The sequence below is a fragment of the Haliaeetus leucocephalus genome, unplaced genomic scaffold (genome assembly GCF_000737465.1).
Source record: "Haliaeetus leucocephalus isolate CR32 unplaced genomic scaffold, Haliaeetus_leucocephalus-4.0 Scaffold1, whole genome shotgun sequence".
Classification (NCBI taxonomy): Eukaryota; Metazoa; Chordata; class Aves; order Accipitriformes; family Accipitridae; genus Haliaeetus; species Haliaeetus leucocephalus.
The window spans coordinates 14,815,566-14,830,609 of NW_010972437.1; the positions used below are offsets into that span (position 1 = coordinate 14,815,566).

Here is a 15,044-nt window from a genome sequence, read left to right on the forward strand (position 1 = left end):
ATCAGATTATTTTCTTTATACTTTCTCTAGCTCTGGTGTATCCTCTTTGAGATGAGGTGACAAGAATTGACTGCAGTTTTGGGGTTTTGGTGTTTTATTTTTAATATTTTTTTTATTATAGCAGTAGTCAAAGCTGCATCCTGCTGTTGTAGGGCAGTATGGGTGGAGCAGCGCTGAGGAGAGGGAAGGCTGGACGCAGAAGTTATCCTGCCACATGGTGTGACATGGGCAGTGCACCACAGCGGGGAAGGAGAGGCCATCAGTTGTTCTTTGCTTATGAAATTAGCATGAGTTTTCTGCATGAAAACGCAAATTTTTTTAAACACAAATAGAACGAAGTGACATGCTGATATGAAAAGAAATTATGACATCCTGTGCATCTAATGGATCATAAATTTTTCTGTGGATTTAGTGACCTGACTGATTTATTTTACCCTTTCATGACACTGATTTTCAGATTTATATATTAGGCCTTCCATAGTCTTTTATATTCAGCACACCTCTGTTTATAAATCATAACAACATACTGCATGAGTCCTGTTTATATGTGATATAAGTCTTAACTGCTATTTTGTAAGATCCTTAAAATTTTGGTTTTTTGCAAAATACCACCCCAAATGATTATTCCTAAAGGATTTAATTTTTCCCAATATTGTATTTAAAACAATTTGACCCAAATATTCCTGTGTTTTGGAGATGACTACGTGTTTAGTGTGGGGATAGAAAACTGAATTATCAGACCTGCTAAACAGTTGGAAAAATACAGTTGGAAAATTGCTTTTGTCAATATGTTTTCCAGTTGTTCCCTTGTACAAATACATAAGCTGTAGTTGACAAATAACATCTGTAATGTTAAAACTAAAGCACAGAAGCCACAAAAGTGTGGAACTAAATAAAAATTGCATCTAACTTAATATTGAATAGTCACTGAGCTCTTGAGTCACTGATGTCTATATAATCAACTGAAATTCATTAGCACTTGTCAAATGATCCTAGAATAGATTTTTCTATTACGTTGATGCATGGCACCAGTAGTCTGTTAATTAAGGAAGAATACCTGAGTTAGAATACTATTATTTAGCAATATTAGTCAAAGATAAGTATATCTTTAAATAGCCTTTAAAAGTAAGTGTTAAGGAAAATTTCAATACCAGTGAAGAGCCAGTCCTTGTAGTTAAATACTCAGATGCGGGCCTTCATGATGTAAGGGGGATGGTTGAATCTTCTTGGCATTTGCATTAATTCTGGAATATCTCTTTAACTTAAAGATCACAGTGATACAAAACTCCTTCCAACAACAGAAGAAGGGAAAGAACTTCAGACAGCTGAAATTAAAACAGAAGATTTTAGAGAAAATAACAAGCTTGAAGTTGACAGACTATCAAACTGCCAGGCATGTGAATATGACATCTCTGTAAGTCATAGGAATTATCCTCAACTGATTCCAGAAAAGCAAGATCAGAAAACAAATCAAACCAGCTTGGACACAGTAAAAACTCAGGATGTTGCAATCCAGACAGGTCCATTGGATAGCAATTTGGAAAGGACTACACAGAAAGAAATTGTTGTACCTCAGGGTTGTGAATCATCCACATTTAGAGGACTGGTCCCTCAGCACAACACAGATATAAACAATCCCCTTCTTCAAGTGATGGATGGAATACGAGAGGATGAAGATACTTCTACAGAACAAAATCTTGAGAGACAAGAAGTTACCCATGAAAAAGTAATTCCCATGAAAGATCAGAGTCACGTTTGTTTAAATGGCAGTAATCTTGCTTCACCAGAAACAACTGCAAAAACTCCTGATGGTTCTCCTGTAAAATGTCATGCTCTGTATAGACAGGACACCAAACCTAAACCCAAGCCCGCTAATGAAATTACAAGGGATTACATACCAAAAATTGGAATGACTACTTATAAAATAGTGCCTCCAAAATCCTTAGAAATAATGAAGAGCTGGGAATCAGAAATTCCATCGGATTATAAGGATCAAGAGATATCTACTTTGGAAAACTCTCTGAAGCATGAAGACCCCAAAGAATTCATAGTGAAAGCTGAAATTCCTCATCTTCCAAAAAGTGTGGGTCATTCACAGGCTGGTTCACAAAATGAACCTGCAGCAGCAAATGATGTGCTGCACAGACTGAACAGCATTTCTGAACGTGTTGTGACGTCTGGAGCTGAGATTATTTCTGAGAGCAATTGGACGGAAACACAGTCTTCCAAACAGCGTGTCCCACTGATGCTAAGCTTGGATAATACAAATCCTTCTTCTGAGACTCAGGACAAGTCAAGTGCATTAAGTCCTACAACAAAGCCTAGTTCTTTTTATCTGCAGATGCAACGAAGAGCTTCAGGTCATTATGTGACATCTGCAATTGCCAGAAGTACAGTTTGTGCTCCTAATTCCATTCAAAATGAAGCTAAGAATACAGAGGTGGGAAAAAAAATCTCATCACCTGATCCAACTTCTTTGTCTTTACATAAAACAAGTACTTCTCCTCCTCCAGCAGATGAAGAAAAAGTTGATGATGGAAAAAAAATTGAATCTTCCACTTCTGCTGTTAAAAGCAATAAACCTCCAAGTTTTCCCTCCTGTCCACCAGCACCATTGAACCTAAGAACTCTAAGAACTTTTGCAGTTCCAAAGCCGTACTCCAGTTCGAGACCATCCCCTTTTGCTCTTGCTGTCTCATCCGCAGTCAAAAGGTCACAATCATTCAATAAGATGCGTACAATCACTAGCCAGGCACCGAAAGAGGAATTTCCTGGTGAAGTCTCCTCTGCTGCTTCAGCAGCTGAATCCTCCTCACCTACCTCCGTGCCTCAAGTGAAAAATCCTTCCTTACAGACCATAACAGGGGGGTCACAAAATAGTCTAATGAATAAGGTAACTATCTAGAGGCTAGTCTCTGAACTGCTCCCTGACCAGGAAGTGCTCTATTCATACAGTGTAAACACCTTGTGGTGTCTAGCAGCAGCACAGCATCATAATGAAATACAGGAATACAGGGAACGTTAAAGTAAAAACCTCATTCAGATTATTTGAAATTATTATTTCTTGCCTAATTAGCATCCCCTACTTCGAAGAACGGTAAATTAAATAGAATAATTTATACTATGTATACCTATTTTTATGTTCAGAGCGGTTATGATTTGTTGTTCATGGTTCTGTATGTTGATTTCTTAAATTTAATTGAGTAGTGTAATCAGTTTGGCTTCAAGTGATCATGGCACAAACACAACTTGAATGGGGGTATAAAATTTTGCTGGCATAATTATCTGAGGAAGAAACTGTGCTATAGTGGAAATGTCGCTGATCTCTGAAATCTTAAAGGAAGCAAACACTAGAACGGTGGCAGTTTGATATGCAATCTTGTGCCAGGTTGACTTAGTTTTCCATTTATGACTAACTCAGATTAAAGGTTTTTGTTTTGCTTTTCCTCCCACTTCCTTCCTTTATAGAAAGGCAGCAATGTGAATACTGAGCAGAAGAGTCAGGCGCAGTCAGGTGCTTCCACTGACCACCCACCCCCTGTCACTAAGAGACAAACCACGATGACGTTCCAGTGCTCTGACCCAGAACAGATCCACCAGAGCTTGCTGGCTGCAATCCGCTCTGGAGAAGCTGCTGCCAAATTGAAAAGGGTGAGTTTTCATCATTGCATCCATAACAATAAACTCGTGGTACTTCCTTCAAAATTACCATATTAATGCCTGACACTAAAAGTAGCTAGCTTTGGCACAAAGTGCTGCCAGGACATCTCTTAACAATGGGAAGGGAGGTGGGGAAGAGAGTTCAGTTTTGCAGAACAAACTGGTGAATGCACACGCAAAGCTTCATATGTCCATATTTTCAAACAGTACAAATCCAATTGGAAATCTTCCTAAAATGAATTATAAATCTCTTAAGTTATCAATTAAGTATCTCTTTCATAAAATCAGGAACATATTCAATTATTTGCTTGTATTATATGGTTTGAAGTGGTATGGTTTTAGATACATGCTAAGCAGCTTCACCTTAGACCTGAAGTAGCTGCAATCTTTTGCAGGCAGATAACACACAGAAGTTCTGAAGATGGTATTTTTCTACTTATTAGACTCTCTCAGGTCCTTAAGTCTTAAATGTACTTCAAGCCTCCTGCTGCTGTTTGGTATCATTAGTAAGATATTTCTCAATGTTTTGTCAACAGTCCTGGTAGGACCATCTTCCCCTACCCCCCTCAGGTTAAAACTGGCTTAATTTTTCTTTTCTCTCTCCTAAAATTCACCTATATTTCTCTCACTGGATAAAACATTGCACACTTCAAAAATCCGTATTGGTTTAAATTTGTAACCAGACCATTTAACGATAATCTCACACAAAGCTTTCTTGACCCAGCATTAGTATTTTGCATTCTCTATTGAGGAATAATTTCTCATTGCAGAAGGTTAAAGAAATTCAGTAGTTTTTGTTTTCCATCCCTTTCCCACTTGAAAGAAACAAATGATGTGTGGTGGGTGGATGTGAGGGGTTTTTTTGGTTTTATGAAAATGATTCCCTAGGGTCAAAATTTCTCAGTGGATGGTCAAATATTAGAACAATCGATTTCATACCTAAGGTTTTGTTTCAATGTAGCACCGCAACAGCCTCTTTGAGGCTTGTAGACCTCCCATCATTTCTACACTGAATAGGAAGATTCCATTTCCCAGAAAGTTTACAAGCATGCTCAAGTAGGTTTTGACCTCTAGTCAGTAACAGTGGTACATAATACACTGTATTATTACTTCTAACTACACGTCACTAACCACAGCCACTTCAAAAACAGGATAAGATTAAGAAAATGCTGTATTGCTCAGAGTCACTTAGAGGTCAAATCTATTTGTTCTACCAGAAATATTGTTTGGATTTTTTTTATTAAGGTGTTGGGTTTTTTCTCCAATGCATAATTACATTCTGAATAATACTGAACTTTATTTATTTTGCATAGTGTGTGAACTTTGGTTTTTTATTTTTATGGGAAATATGCATAGGCATGGCTGTTGGCACAGTAGCTTGTAGTTGTTTTAAAAAATAAAGCTCATAATATGCTTTTCAAAATTCAGGAAGTCTATTTCTACTAGAAAGAACACAAAGAAAAACTTCATTATGTGTTTATTTATTCTTTTCCAATAGAAATGTTCTTAGGGTAGATTTGACCCATATATCAATCTAGGTACAAGAATGGCATGGGGAAGAAGAGGGAGATGATGACTGAAGTCCTTTTTCCCCTCCCTTTCTCTCTTGTGGGCGGGAGATGTTCTTTCTCAGTATAGTATCTGTTAAGACTGGGGATGAGGAGAGTGCTATACTTTTTAAGAAGAAATTACAGTAATGAAGATGCTGTAAGCATAAAGAAAAGCATTCTGCAACACAGAAACCTGAAACAGGCTTCAAAAAAACCTGCTGAAACACACAAACAAAAAAGGCAATGAAGAACCCACTGAAATTTTGCCAAACATAAAATTATACATGCTGTTCTCTTCACTCTTACCCAGAGCACATATGCTGTGGTACAGGTATGTCTGACAGCAGAAAAGAGAGGTTTTTTGGCCTATGGTAAATTTATTAAAAACATGGATCTCATTTTATGTTTAACACTGAGAACTGGCAATAGTAGGGCAGAGAAATTAAGCATTTTGTATCAATAACTTATTAGCACCCAAAAGTGATTTCCAGTGTTGAAAGTACTTTTTAAATGCATTCACCTCATAGCTTCCATGCTGCATTTAGTAAACTGAGTAATAACCTGATCCATTTGAATTGTGAAAGAGGTCTGTCAGGTGCTTGCTTCTCTTTTTACCTCTTACCATACTCTCCCTTCTTTCAGCTATGTGAGAGAATCATTAAAAAAATAAAATGCTGGCACCACTAACCAAATTCTTTATTTTTTCCCGTTTTACTTAATGCGTTGTGAGTATGCAATGCTGAGATCTGTGGCCTTTTGTGTTGCTGGTCTTTTCTGTTCAAAAGGGCCCTCAGTAACTACTAACCTAAAATGGGTCAAGTGAGGTTTCTCTTTAACCATTTTTTCTCTTCAGAGCATCCACAGCTCCCATTAACTCCAATTGGAGTTGTTGGTTTATGCATCTCCCCTGAAAATCAGGTCTTTGCTATCTATCCTAAAAGTTATAGTTTGCTCCTGATAAAAGAAACATTATCATGGTATAAAGGAGTGTTAGAAGATCTTGTAAGAAATCAGCTCTATTCAATATTTAATAAGAAGTGTTTGGTTTAGTGATGTTTTTTAAAGTCTTTCTTTGCAATCAAGTCTGGAGAAGGACTAAAAATTATGCATGTTTTGAATAGTTACACATGGAATTTTTAGACAGGATAAAATATGTTTTTAAGTAATTTCTTACATTTCCACTTCTGTAGCATATGTGCTTTGTTCAGAAATCATATGAGGTCTTCCATTGCAATAAGAAAAACGCTATCTGAAGTAACAGTATTTCTGTTTCATTGAAGTAACACTGTGTAACATACTACAGAGAGCAGAATCTGAAAAATAGGTTAATATTTCTTTTCTCTTTTTTTTTCTCTTTTTTATCCACCCCCCTCCCCCCCGTCTCCAGGTTGGTCCTCCATCAAACACCATATCTGTCAATGGAAGAGCCAGGCTTACTCATTTGTATTCCACAGAAGCAAAAGCTGATCACTAGATATTATACCAAATATTTTGCACTTTACTACTGCTTCATAGGCCAACTTAATACTAACTACAGATTTTTGAAAGTGTAAATGCAAGTATATGTTAATATATTTTTGTCAATTGTTATAGGAATTTCAAGCTGGGTCCTTTGATGCCTTGGAAAGATTATTAGAGTATGTAAATTATGGTAATATTTTGCCTTTTTCTCTTTATAAAGCTGACTATGCTGCTAAAAAGGTTTAAGAGAAGGTGCAGATGAGCTTTGCTTATGTTAGAATGAGAATCAAAAATTCTTGATTTTAGCCTTCAAGACTGAACAATATGTAGCACTATGTTGAAATTACAGATTTAAAGCAATCTAAGAATTTTAGATCATTAATTTTCAATTGTGTATTACTTTAACAGATTGTATGAATATAAATCTACCACATGCTGCCTCCATATTACTTTGTTAAATTAAATTTGTAATTAGTAGAAAATCTCTAATTATATGCAATACTGTTTCTGGTTAAAAAATAGATGGTTTTGTTCCTTCAGCTGAGAGTAGTTGGGATAAGTTTTTTGATTTTTTTTTTTTTTTTTTTTTTAATTTTTTTTTTTTTTTTTAAATCTCCTTTAATTTTTTCCTGGTAGCACACAAAAAAAAAATCAGGACATAAATTATTGGAAATTTTTGTACTACTTAAAAACTTTTCTTAACAGTAGCACTACATGATGTTTCTCATCTACTCTTTCAGTACCTGTATATAGTATTTACCTAGCACTCAGATAAGCAATACTTTTTGTGAACTAGAGATAACTTAAAGTAGTCATCAGCATATAGTCACTTAGTGATAAAATGCAAATTCCAGTTTTGATACTTAATGAAATAGAAGAAATTTTTTTTCACTGGAAGTATGACTAAAGAATGAATGGCTTTGGACTTATCCATGTAAAATATTTTAATCTTAAAACAGCACAATAACACACTTACAAAGCATTCTTGTGTCTGAGAGTGTCTATTTATAGATTAAGCATTAAATACCAAAATGGAATATATATTAAAAGAACATGCTTCATGTTATATTTTATCTATTTTGCATTTCTTGTCAAGGTTATACATTTTGGGGAGAGGGGTGGAAATACGATCACACACTCATGATGAAATAGCTAGATTATGGATGCATGCAGCCAGTGCTAGGGTATTTGCCATATTAAAATATTTTCTTGCTGGACTTGATTTAAATAAAAGTAATTGTAGTTTCTATTCTTTAACAATATAGTTATACTTTAGAGACATTCTGTAACTCGGTTTCCGAAACTGATCTATATGTGCATTTCAAGGGCTTATTAATGGTTTGCTGCCAGGTTTTTGTGCAATAATCTCAAAGAGGTCTCATTACTTTTCTAGTACAGAGTCAATTACTGATCACAAATAACAGTGTTAACTTAATGCTGAAACCCTTCAAGGAACATTTTAGTAAATAAAAATTCATAGAGAGAGCTGATGAACATTTGTTCACTGCTGTTCTCTCCTATTTTCTCTCCTATATCTTAGTCCTCTGTCAACATGTATTGCCACTTCCTTCTCTTCCTTGTTCTTGCCTCCAATTAAGGGCTAATTCCAAGGGCGGGGGGAACCCAGAAGGTAGTTCAAAAGATCTGTTTCAGGGTCTGATTGCAAAACAACGCTTCATCCTTCACTTGAAAATGGTAAGATAGAAGAGGTGGGCTTTTTTCTAGTTTCTAACTGGGGCTCACATTCTAGATTTCACTGTCTTAAGGGACAGACTTGAAAATTGTAACTCACTCCCAGGATTCTAGCGTCTGTGTTCATTGTGATATTTGAAGTCCATGTTTCAAGCATTCCTATACAATATGCGATCTGTAACTGACACAGAGAGGTTGCACTGTGAAAGGAATCTCCTTGTTTGTACTTTGGGTGGGAGGGAGTTACATGTTTTTTCTCAAACCTTTGTATTCTCTGCCAAGGTGACCAAAGTTATTTCATAAGACTAATTTAATCTCCACCTGTGGTAATACAAGTCTATATGACATTCCACTATTTCAACCAAATCGGTGTAGTCCAATTATTCTGGTTTGGTGAAAAGTTCAAATAACCATGGTTGTTTGTTGTTTCCTTTGGTTTTTACTACAAAACTATACTACTGTATGTTCCTTAGTCTTATATGTTAAAAGTACGTTGCCCTTTTGTGTGAACTCCTGAAGGCAAATATCATCTTATGTAACAGAGATTAAAACTAAAAACAACTTGCTTGAATTTTAGGGTTTCTTGTCTGTGTAATTGAACTTGCTTGATAATTAACTGAAAGTCTACAGACACTATAGTACTGTGAAACCCTTCAATGAGATTTTCTGTTACTAGCTGGCAACATCGTTTAGCAAAACTTTCTCTTTCACCCTTCTTCCAACATTATATATGTAAGACATTTTAAAATCTTGCTATTGTATATCTAGAGACTAATTTTTTCTTATACTCTTTTATTAAATTCTACCAGAAAAACTCTTGTTGATGAACTTGATGTTTATTCATTGTTCAAACAAGAAAACATTTCTGCTCAAGTAACAAGTAAGTGTTTCTAGCAACTGCAAGCCCAAGTTAGACAGCAGTAAATTTTTGTTGTGGATTCCTTGCGTGCAGGGAAAACAGACTTTTTGGGGGGGCCTGAGAATACTTACAGTTTGGGCAACATGTATCACAGATGTCTTCCAACAGAAGGTAACTAGTTAATGCCATACAACTTACAATCCCCTTGCTGCTTTTGAACGGCAGTCAAACTGTTTAGGAAAGGGAAGTCAGGATATTGCAGTAAGTGAAATAATGCAATTGTGCAGACAAAATAGCAGACCCCAATAAAGGTGTGCTATGACTTGGTGTCATGAGTTCTTTGAAGAAGCAGCAGATATCCACGTAGCATAGTGGCATCTTGATCTAGTTCAAACTCCAGGACTTTTAAAGGAAGGCTAGAAGAGAAAAAAAAAAAGAGATGGCAAAATTATCTCATTAGTTATTATAGATGACATAATTTTTCTTTATTCTACAGAAGAACAAAATTAAGACTACAGATGTACCTGGAGAAGGGAGCAGTTTTGCTGGGAGAGCATCACCAGATAATATTTGGAAGTATTCTTGTGATTAGAGGTTTTAAGGCAAAGGCAAGAGCTCTCATACTTGCAGCTGAAAGATGTTAAACCACTGGATGTCTCCATTTTGGGGACATATATTTAGTATTCACTGCCCTAGTTTTTCCCAGCTACTTGTGATTTGTGCCCTAACATATTGTAGCATACAACATGAAGATCTCCAAGGAAGACAGGAAAATGACATGGATATGGACCAAGAGGCAAGGGATCACACACACTAGGTGAAGGATGAGAATATAACATGAGAGCAGCTAATGCTTTTAATTTTGTTTGTACAGGCACCTGTTACCAGCCAAAGCAAACATTTTCAGTTGGAGATGGTTAGAATCCCATTTGAATACACAGTTGCTGACAAGGTTGAAAGAATCCTGTTAAACAGAAACAAGAAAAGATGCTGTTGAGCAGTAGGGTGTATATCCTTGAATGCTTGGCCAGAGTGCATCTATCAGATGTTGGACAGCTACAATTAGATTGAAGAGTAACTGTAAATGACTGAAGTTGATGGGTTGGTAGCCACACAAATAGAGCTCTTTGCAGAAGGGAAAATGTGTCTTAATTTAATTGTCAATGTCCGTGTTAACAATGTGAGGCTGAAGTCAAAATAGTGTGTTTGGACCAGAGCTGCCATCTTCACAGGCACGACAACTGTTTCTGGGTGCTGAGAATGGTCTGAGGTTCAGAAGCTGCGATGTTCTGTTAGCGCTTGGCTGCTGACTGGATAGCTGAATCTGAAACAGCTTGTTATAGACAGATTTCTTATGAAGTCTATTTCAATGATAAAGCAAAGCTGTAGCACTATCAATGTAAATGCTTCACAGCTTTTAATTGAAAAGGATGCTTTCTATGTGGATTATTTTATACAATCCAATTGAAAAATCACAGCTAAGGTGGATTTTTTGCCTTTAAAATTTCTGTTTAGGTAGCTTTTTGAGAGGGAAGGTGTCGTTGTTAAAATGACATGAAATTTGCAAGTAACAGGAAACTACACTTTTAAAAAATACTTCATTTCTTTTTGTCTTCCTTGCAAGAGCTACGTGATGTGGTAACTAACACAGAAACGGTGTGTCAAGAATCTATCACAATGTATTGTACATAAAGTTGCATTATTTTTTGTCAGCTGTTCCTGCTTGTGAACACAAGCACCTAACACCTTAACATTTTTGGTGCGTATATGTCTTCAAGAAGCAGATTTGGAAGAGAGGTATAGTTTTTTTCCTTTTAGCTGTATTAAACCTCACTTTCACATAATGGTACAACAGCTAGTGTTTTAAGTGGAAGACTAGAACGCTTCCTTCCCCCCTTCCTCTATCCTCCTGGAAGGACCACTAAAACTGTTAATGGACTCAGTTATTCCTAAATTATTCAAGACACGTAAGAGAATAAAATTAATGGGTGGGGAAAGGAGAGGAGATGAGGTAGAGAAAAAGGAGTTCTGCTTTTCTTGATCTGGAGAAGCACCACTTCTGTGAGGACAGGCAGAAGGATATTTCTGCTCCTCCCCTGTTTAATGCATAAAGGAGTAATCTTCTACAGGCAAATTATCAGTTGAGGAATGACTTCATTTGCTTCCCAGTGGAAGATGTTGAATGAATTTGGTATTCTTCATCAGTGTCTTCTTTCTGGTTTGGCTTCAGGGTTCTAAAAATATTGTACCATTTTGGAACATGTGGGTACAAGCCAGAAACTAAAAGCTTAACTCTGAAAGCCTGACAACTTGTGATCCCCGTTCATGTAATCACTACAATGATGGAAATGCAATCCTGCGCAGGACAGGCATTGTTCCACATTTGCTAATACAGCTATGAAAGAAAATCTCTTAGCATTGGAGAAAAGGAGAAACAACTGTACCTGAAAAGGACACTAAAACTAGGAAATTTCAACTACATCTATTGGTAATCATTATTTCAGAGTGATTGTGCATGTATAACTTAGGGCCTGGGAGTAACAAAGGCTGTATCTCCAGCAGAAATAGATACAACTCCAGTGCCAAAAAAGAATCCGAAAGAGTTGGATTTGCTAATTCCTTTGTGAACTTCCCAAACTTTGAGAATGGTCTTGTGCCAATAACATATTATAGCCAATGTGATTATACACAAATGCCAGTGACATTTACTAGCTACCAGTTTGTGATGGTATAATGAGTGTATTTTTATTAGCTGTCCTGTTGATATCAGCTGCTGTATGTGAAGAACAACTGTCTTCTCTTCCAACAAATGATCTGCTTGGTGATTTCTAAAGCATTAGTTTCCATGAGTGCATGGGCATTTGCAAACAATGCTTAAAACAGGAGTTTAGGGGTAGGGTGGGAAGCTAATTCTTAGGTTGCTCCTTAGTCACCTGAATACTCCTCAGAGCAACTGGTAAAATAGATGAAGAGGCTGAAGAAAACTTAATCAGAGTGGAAGACTAGGCATTTCTGAAGAATACACTCTAGTCTTGCCTTACATGAAATGTAAGGCAGCATTGTTTTGTTATTTGTATTAATAGTGATCCACTTTCAGTAAAAAGTGGGCATCAAGAGGTGGGGGAGGTTGGGGTGAGGGAGAGGAAGCTTCAAGATCAATGCAGTTGAACTCCAGAAAAAAACCACAATTTGCTAATGGACCATTCCTTTTTTTCTTCCATTTGAGAGAATAAACTGAAATACCTAAAATTCAAAGCCTTAATCTTTAATTTCATTGGATTGGCATGATTCTTCATAGTATATCTATGTGCCATGTATGAATTAAGTATCATATTCCCTTGGTTATTTAGTGGCAAAAAATGGAGATAGATCACCGTGTGGAATATTCAAAAGTATTTACATAGCTATCAAACACTCACAGATTTAATCTTACGATTTGTCTGCATTTTTATGCAGCTGTGGTATCTAGTTGCATCAGGTTATGTGAACTGTAAATCTGTAAAAGTCTCCTACATCTCAGTTTACTGTGAAGATAAGAATTTGCAGGGTGCCAAGAAATGCTCATTAAATATTCCATCAGTCTTCAAAGTTTCAAGTTAAACTTTAAAAATAGAGCAATTGTTAGTATAGGGGGTTCTGCTTTTGCATTCTCTCATGCTCAGAGAATGTCAAAGCAATGAGGCATCACCTTTTTTATTTTTAAGTCTCTATTTGGATTTTTTTTAATCTGAATATCAGTTTGAACTTAAATGTTGAACAAATGTGTAATTGCTAAAATGTTTTAACACCTCTAAGTGTGAAGGATCCCCAGATGTTTATCAGTATATAATTAGGTGGACCTTATCATTTCATTAATGAAATACTGTCACTTAAGGTATACAGTGGCTTTCATCAGAGGCATTCCCTTATTAAATGGACTAGAACAACACCTGAGGATGTCCATACCATGTCAGCGATGCTTGAAATATTGAAGTGTTCCTGTTTTAGTAGTCATGGCTCCTTTACAACTGTCTTTGGTCATTTTTAAGACATAAATTCAAGCCTGCTCTGATTTAAGAATGAGAACATTGTGTGCTGCTGGCACTAATGCGAGAGTAAGTGCTGCTCTGAAACTTGCATAACAAAGTCAACATCACTAATATGAAAGCAATTAATTAACCATTAAAGCAACTTCCCACAGAAAGTTAGGTTTAGTCATTATTTACATTCTCTATGTGAATTGAGGTTTAACTTGATCACAAATTATAGGCTTGATGCAGAGACTTCTGCATGAGGTTCTACAATATTACCACTGCATAGGGTTAGATGGTCACAATGGTACCTTATTTTCATGTGGGTATTGGGTACTTGAATTCCTACAGGTAATAATGGAAAAAAAGAGAGTACTCCATCAATGTGCAGATCAGAAAATTTTGTTAATTTTGAAGTAAGCTGATACAGACTCAAGGAGGAGAAAACATAGAACGTAGTGATGTATTATAAATAGTGAGGTTTAATTAAAAAGACAAAACATAAGGTTATGTGAGTAATTTAAAGAAGTCTACCAGCTGACATTTTTTTGTTCAAATAAGGATTGGAATTCTTTGAAATACTGAAACTGAAGTCTGTGGATAATTGTTTCATACTTATCAGTCAGGTGTAGACTGTAGCATTAAAGTGCTGTAGAACAGTCTTTTACAAGTGTCAAAGGAAAGCTGGGTACAGAGAATATAGTTACTTAGAATATAGTATGGCGGGAGAGCTGATGTTTCCACCTCTACAGAACTGACTTTGTCATGTCTAGTGACTGAACAGAGCTCTTAGTCCTCCTTTTGTGATCTGTTTTTTATACAGAAGCAAATTTTAATGCAGCAGGTTTTCTAGTACTATTTACCAATCTGTAACACAGTAAGTCAAAAAGCAAAATACCAGCTACAAATAATGCAGCACCCTTTCCTGTACCACACAGAGGGTAATGCCACTTGTTTAAAGTCTTCCCTCTGAGTACTAAGCAGGGCTGACCTTGCTTAGCCTGTGATAATTGATATCATCATAGCCAGAGCAACAAGAACACACTAAAATACAGTACATGTACAAGGAAATTCTCACAAGTGACAGAATAATTAAAAGAATGGGAATGTTAAAGAATGGGCTTGCATATGTGATAGTGAATATCCAGAGGAGTTAAAGGTGTTGAAGCATACAATCAGCTCAGGGCAGGGCGGGGAATTAAGTCCACAGAATCTGCAGTTGCAACTGCTGTTAAAGAATAAATCTGGCCAACAGTGACTATTTGCAAGTACTAGTGTACATAGTGTACTAGTGCTGGTGTACATTAACCATTAGTGTACTTATTAATGGTTAATATATTTCTAGTTGAAAAAATAATAAACTATAGTTGGACTCAGAATTTCATAATTCCTCCCCCCAGCTGTATGTGTGTGTCTGCCTGTTTGTTTACTCTTTTTTTTTCTTTCCCCCTATGTGATTCTGAGTGAGAACTAAGACATGATGGCTACAGTCACACTTAATCTGAAGTGGTAAGGCAAGGACAAATGAATTTATTTTGCAGTTGCTTAAGGCTTTATATAGCTCTGATTTATCAAAAATACAGTGAAAAACATCTTTAAAATAGTTAAGCTGATTGCAGTTTTCTAATTGAAACACTTGAACTAAACAGGGAGATGGGGGCAGAAATGTGAAGAGAGCTGCAACTGGCCACCTTGGTTAAACAGCATGATTGATCCCATCAGCAGATGCTATTCCATTTCTTCAAATGCTAAAAGCTAATTAAACACGTGTTCCGCAAACTGAAGTGTATTTGGCCACACAAACATAGATCA

General features: G+C 36.3%; 1 protein-coding gene across 1 annotated transcript in view; it reads left to right on the forward strand.

The window, feature by feature from the left end:
* COBLL1 (cordon-bleu WH2 repeat protein-like 1) overlaps window positions 1-7,189 on the forward strand; it is a 39,429-nt gene extending 32,240 nt beyond the window's left edge. Inside the window, exons 12-14 of the mRNA XM_010567519.1 lie at window positions 1,263-2,893; window positions 3,469-3,651; window positions 6,598-7,189. Coding sequence (XP_010565821.1) covers window positions 1,263-2,893; window positions 3,469-3,651; window positions 6,598-6,684 — 1,901 coding nt within the window. The 3' untranslated portion in view covers window positions 6,685-7,189. The remainder of the gene's footprint in view (window positions 1-1,262; window positions 2,894-3,468; window positions 3,652-6,597) is intronic.
* Window positions 7,190-15,044: the final 7,855 nt, after the last annotated feature.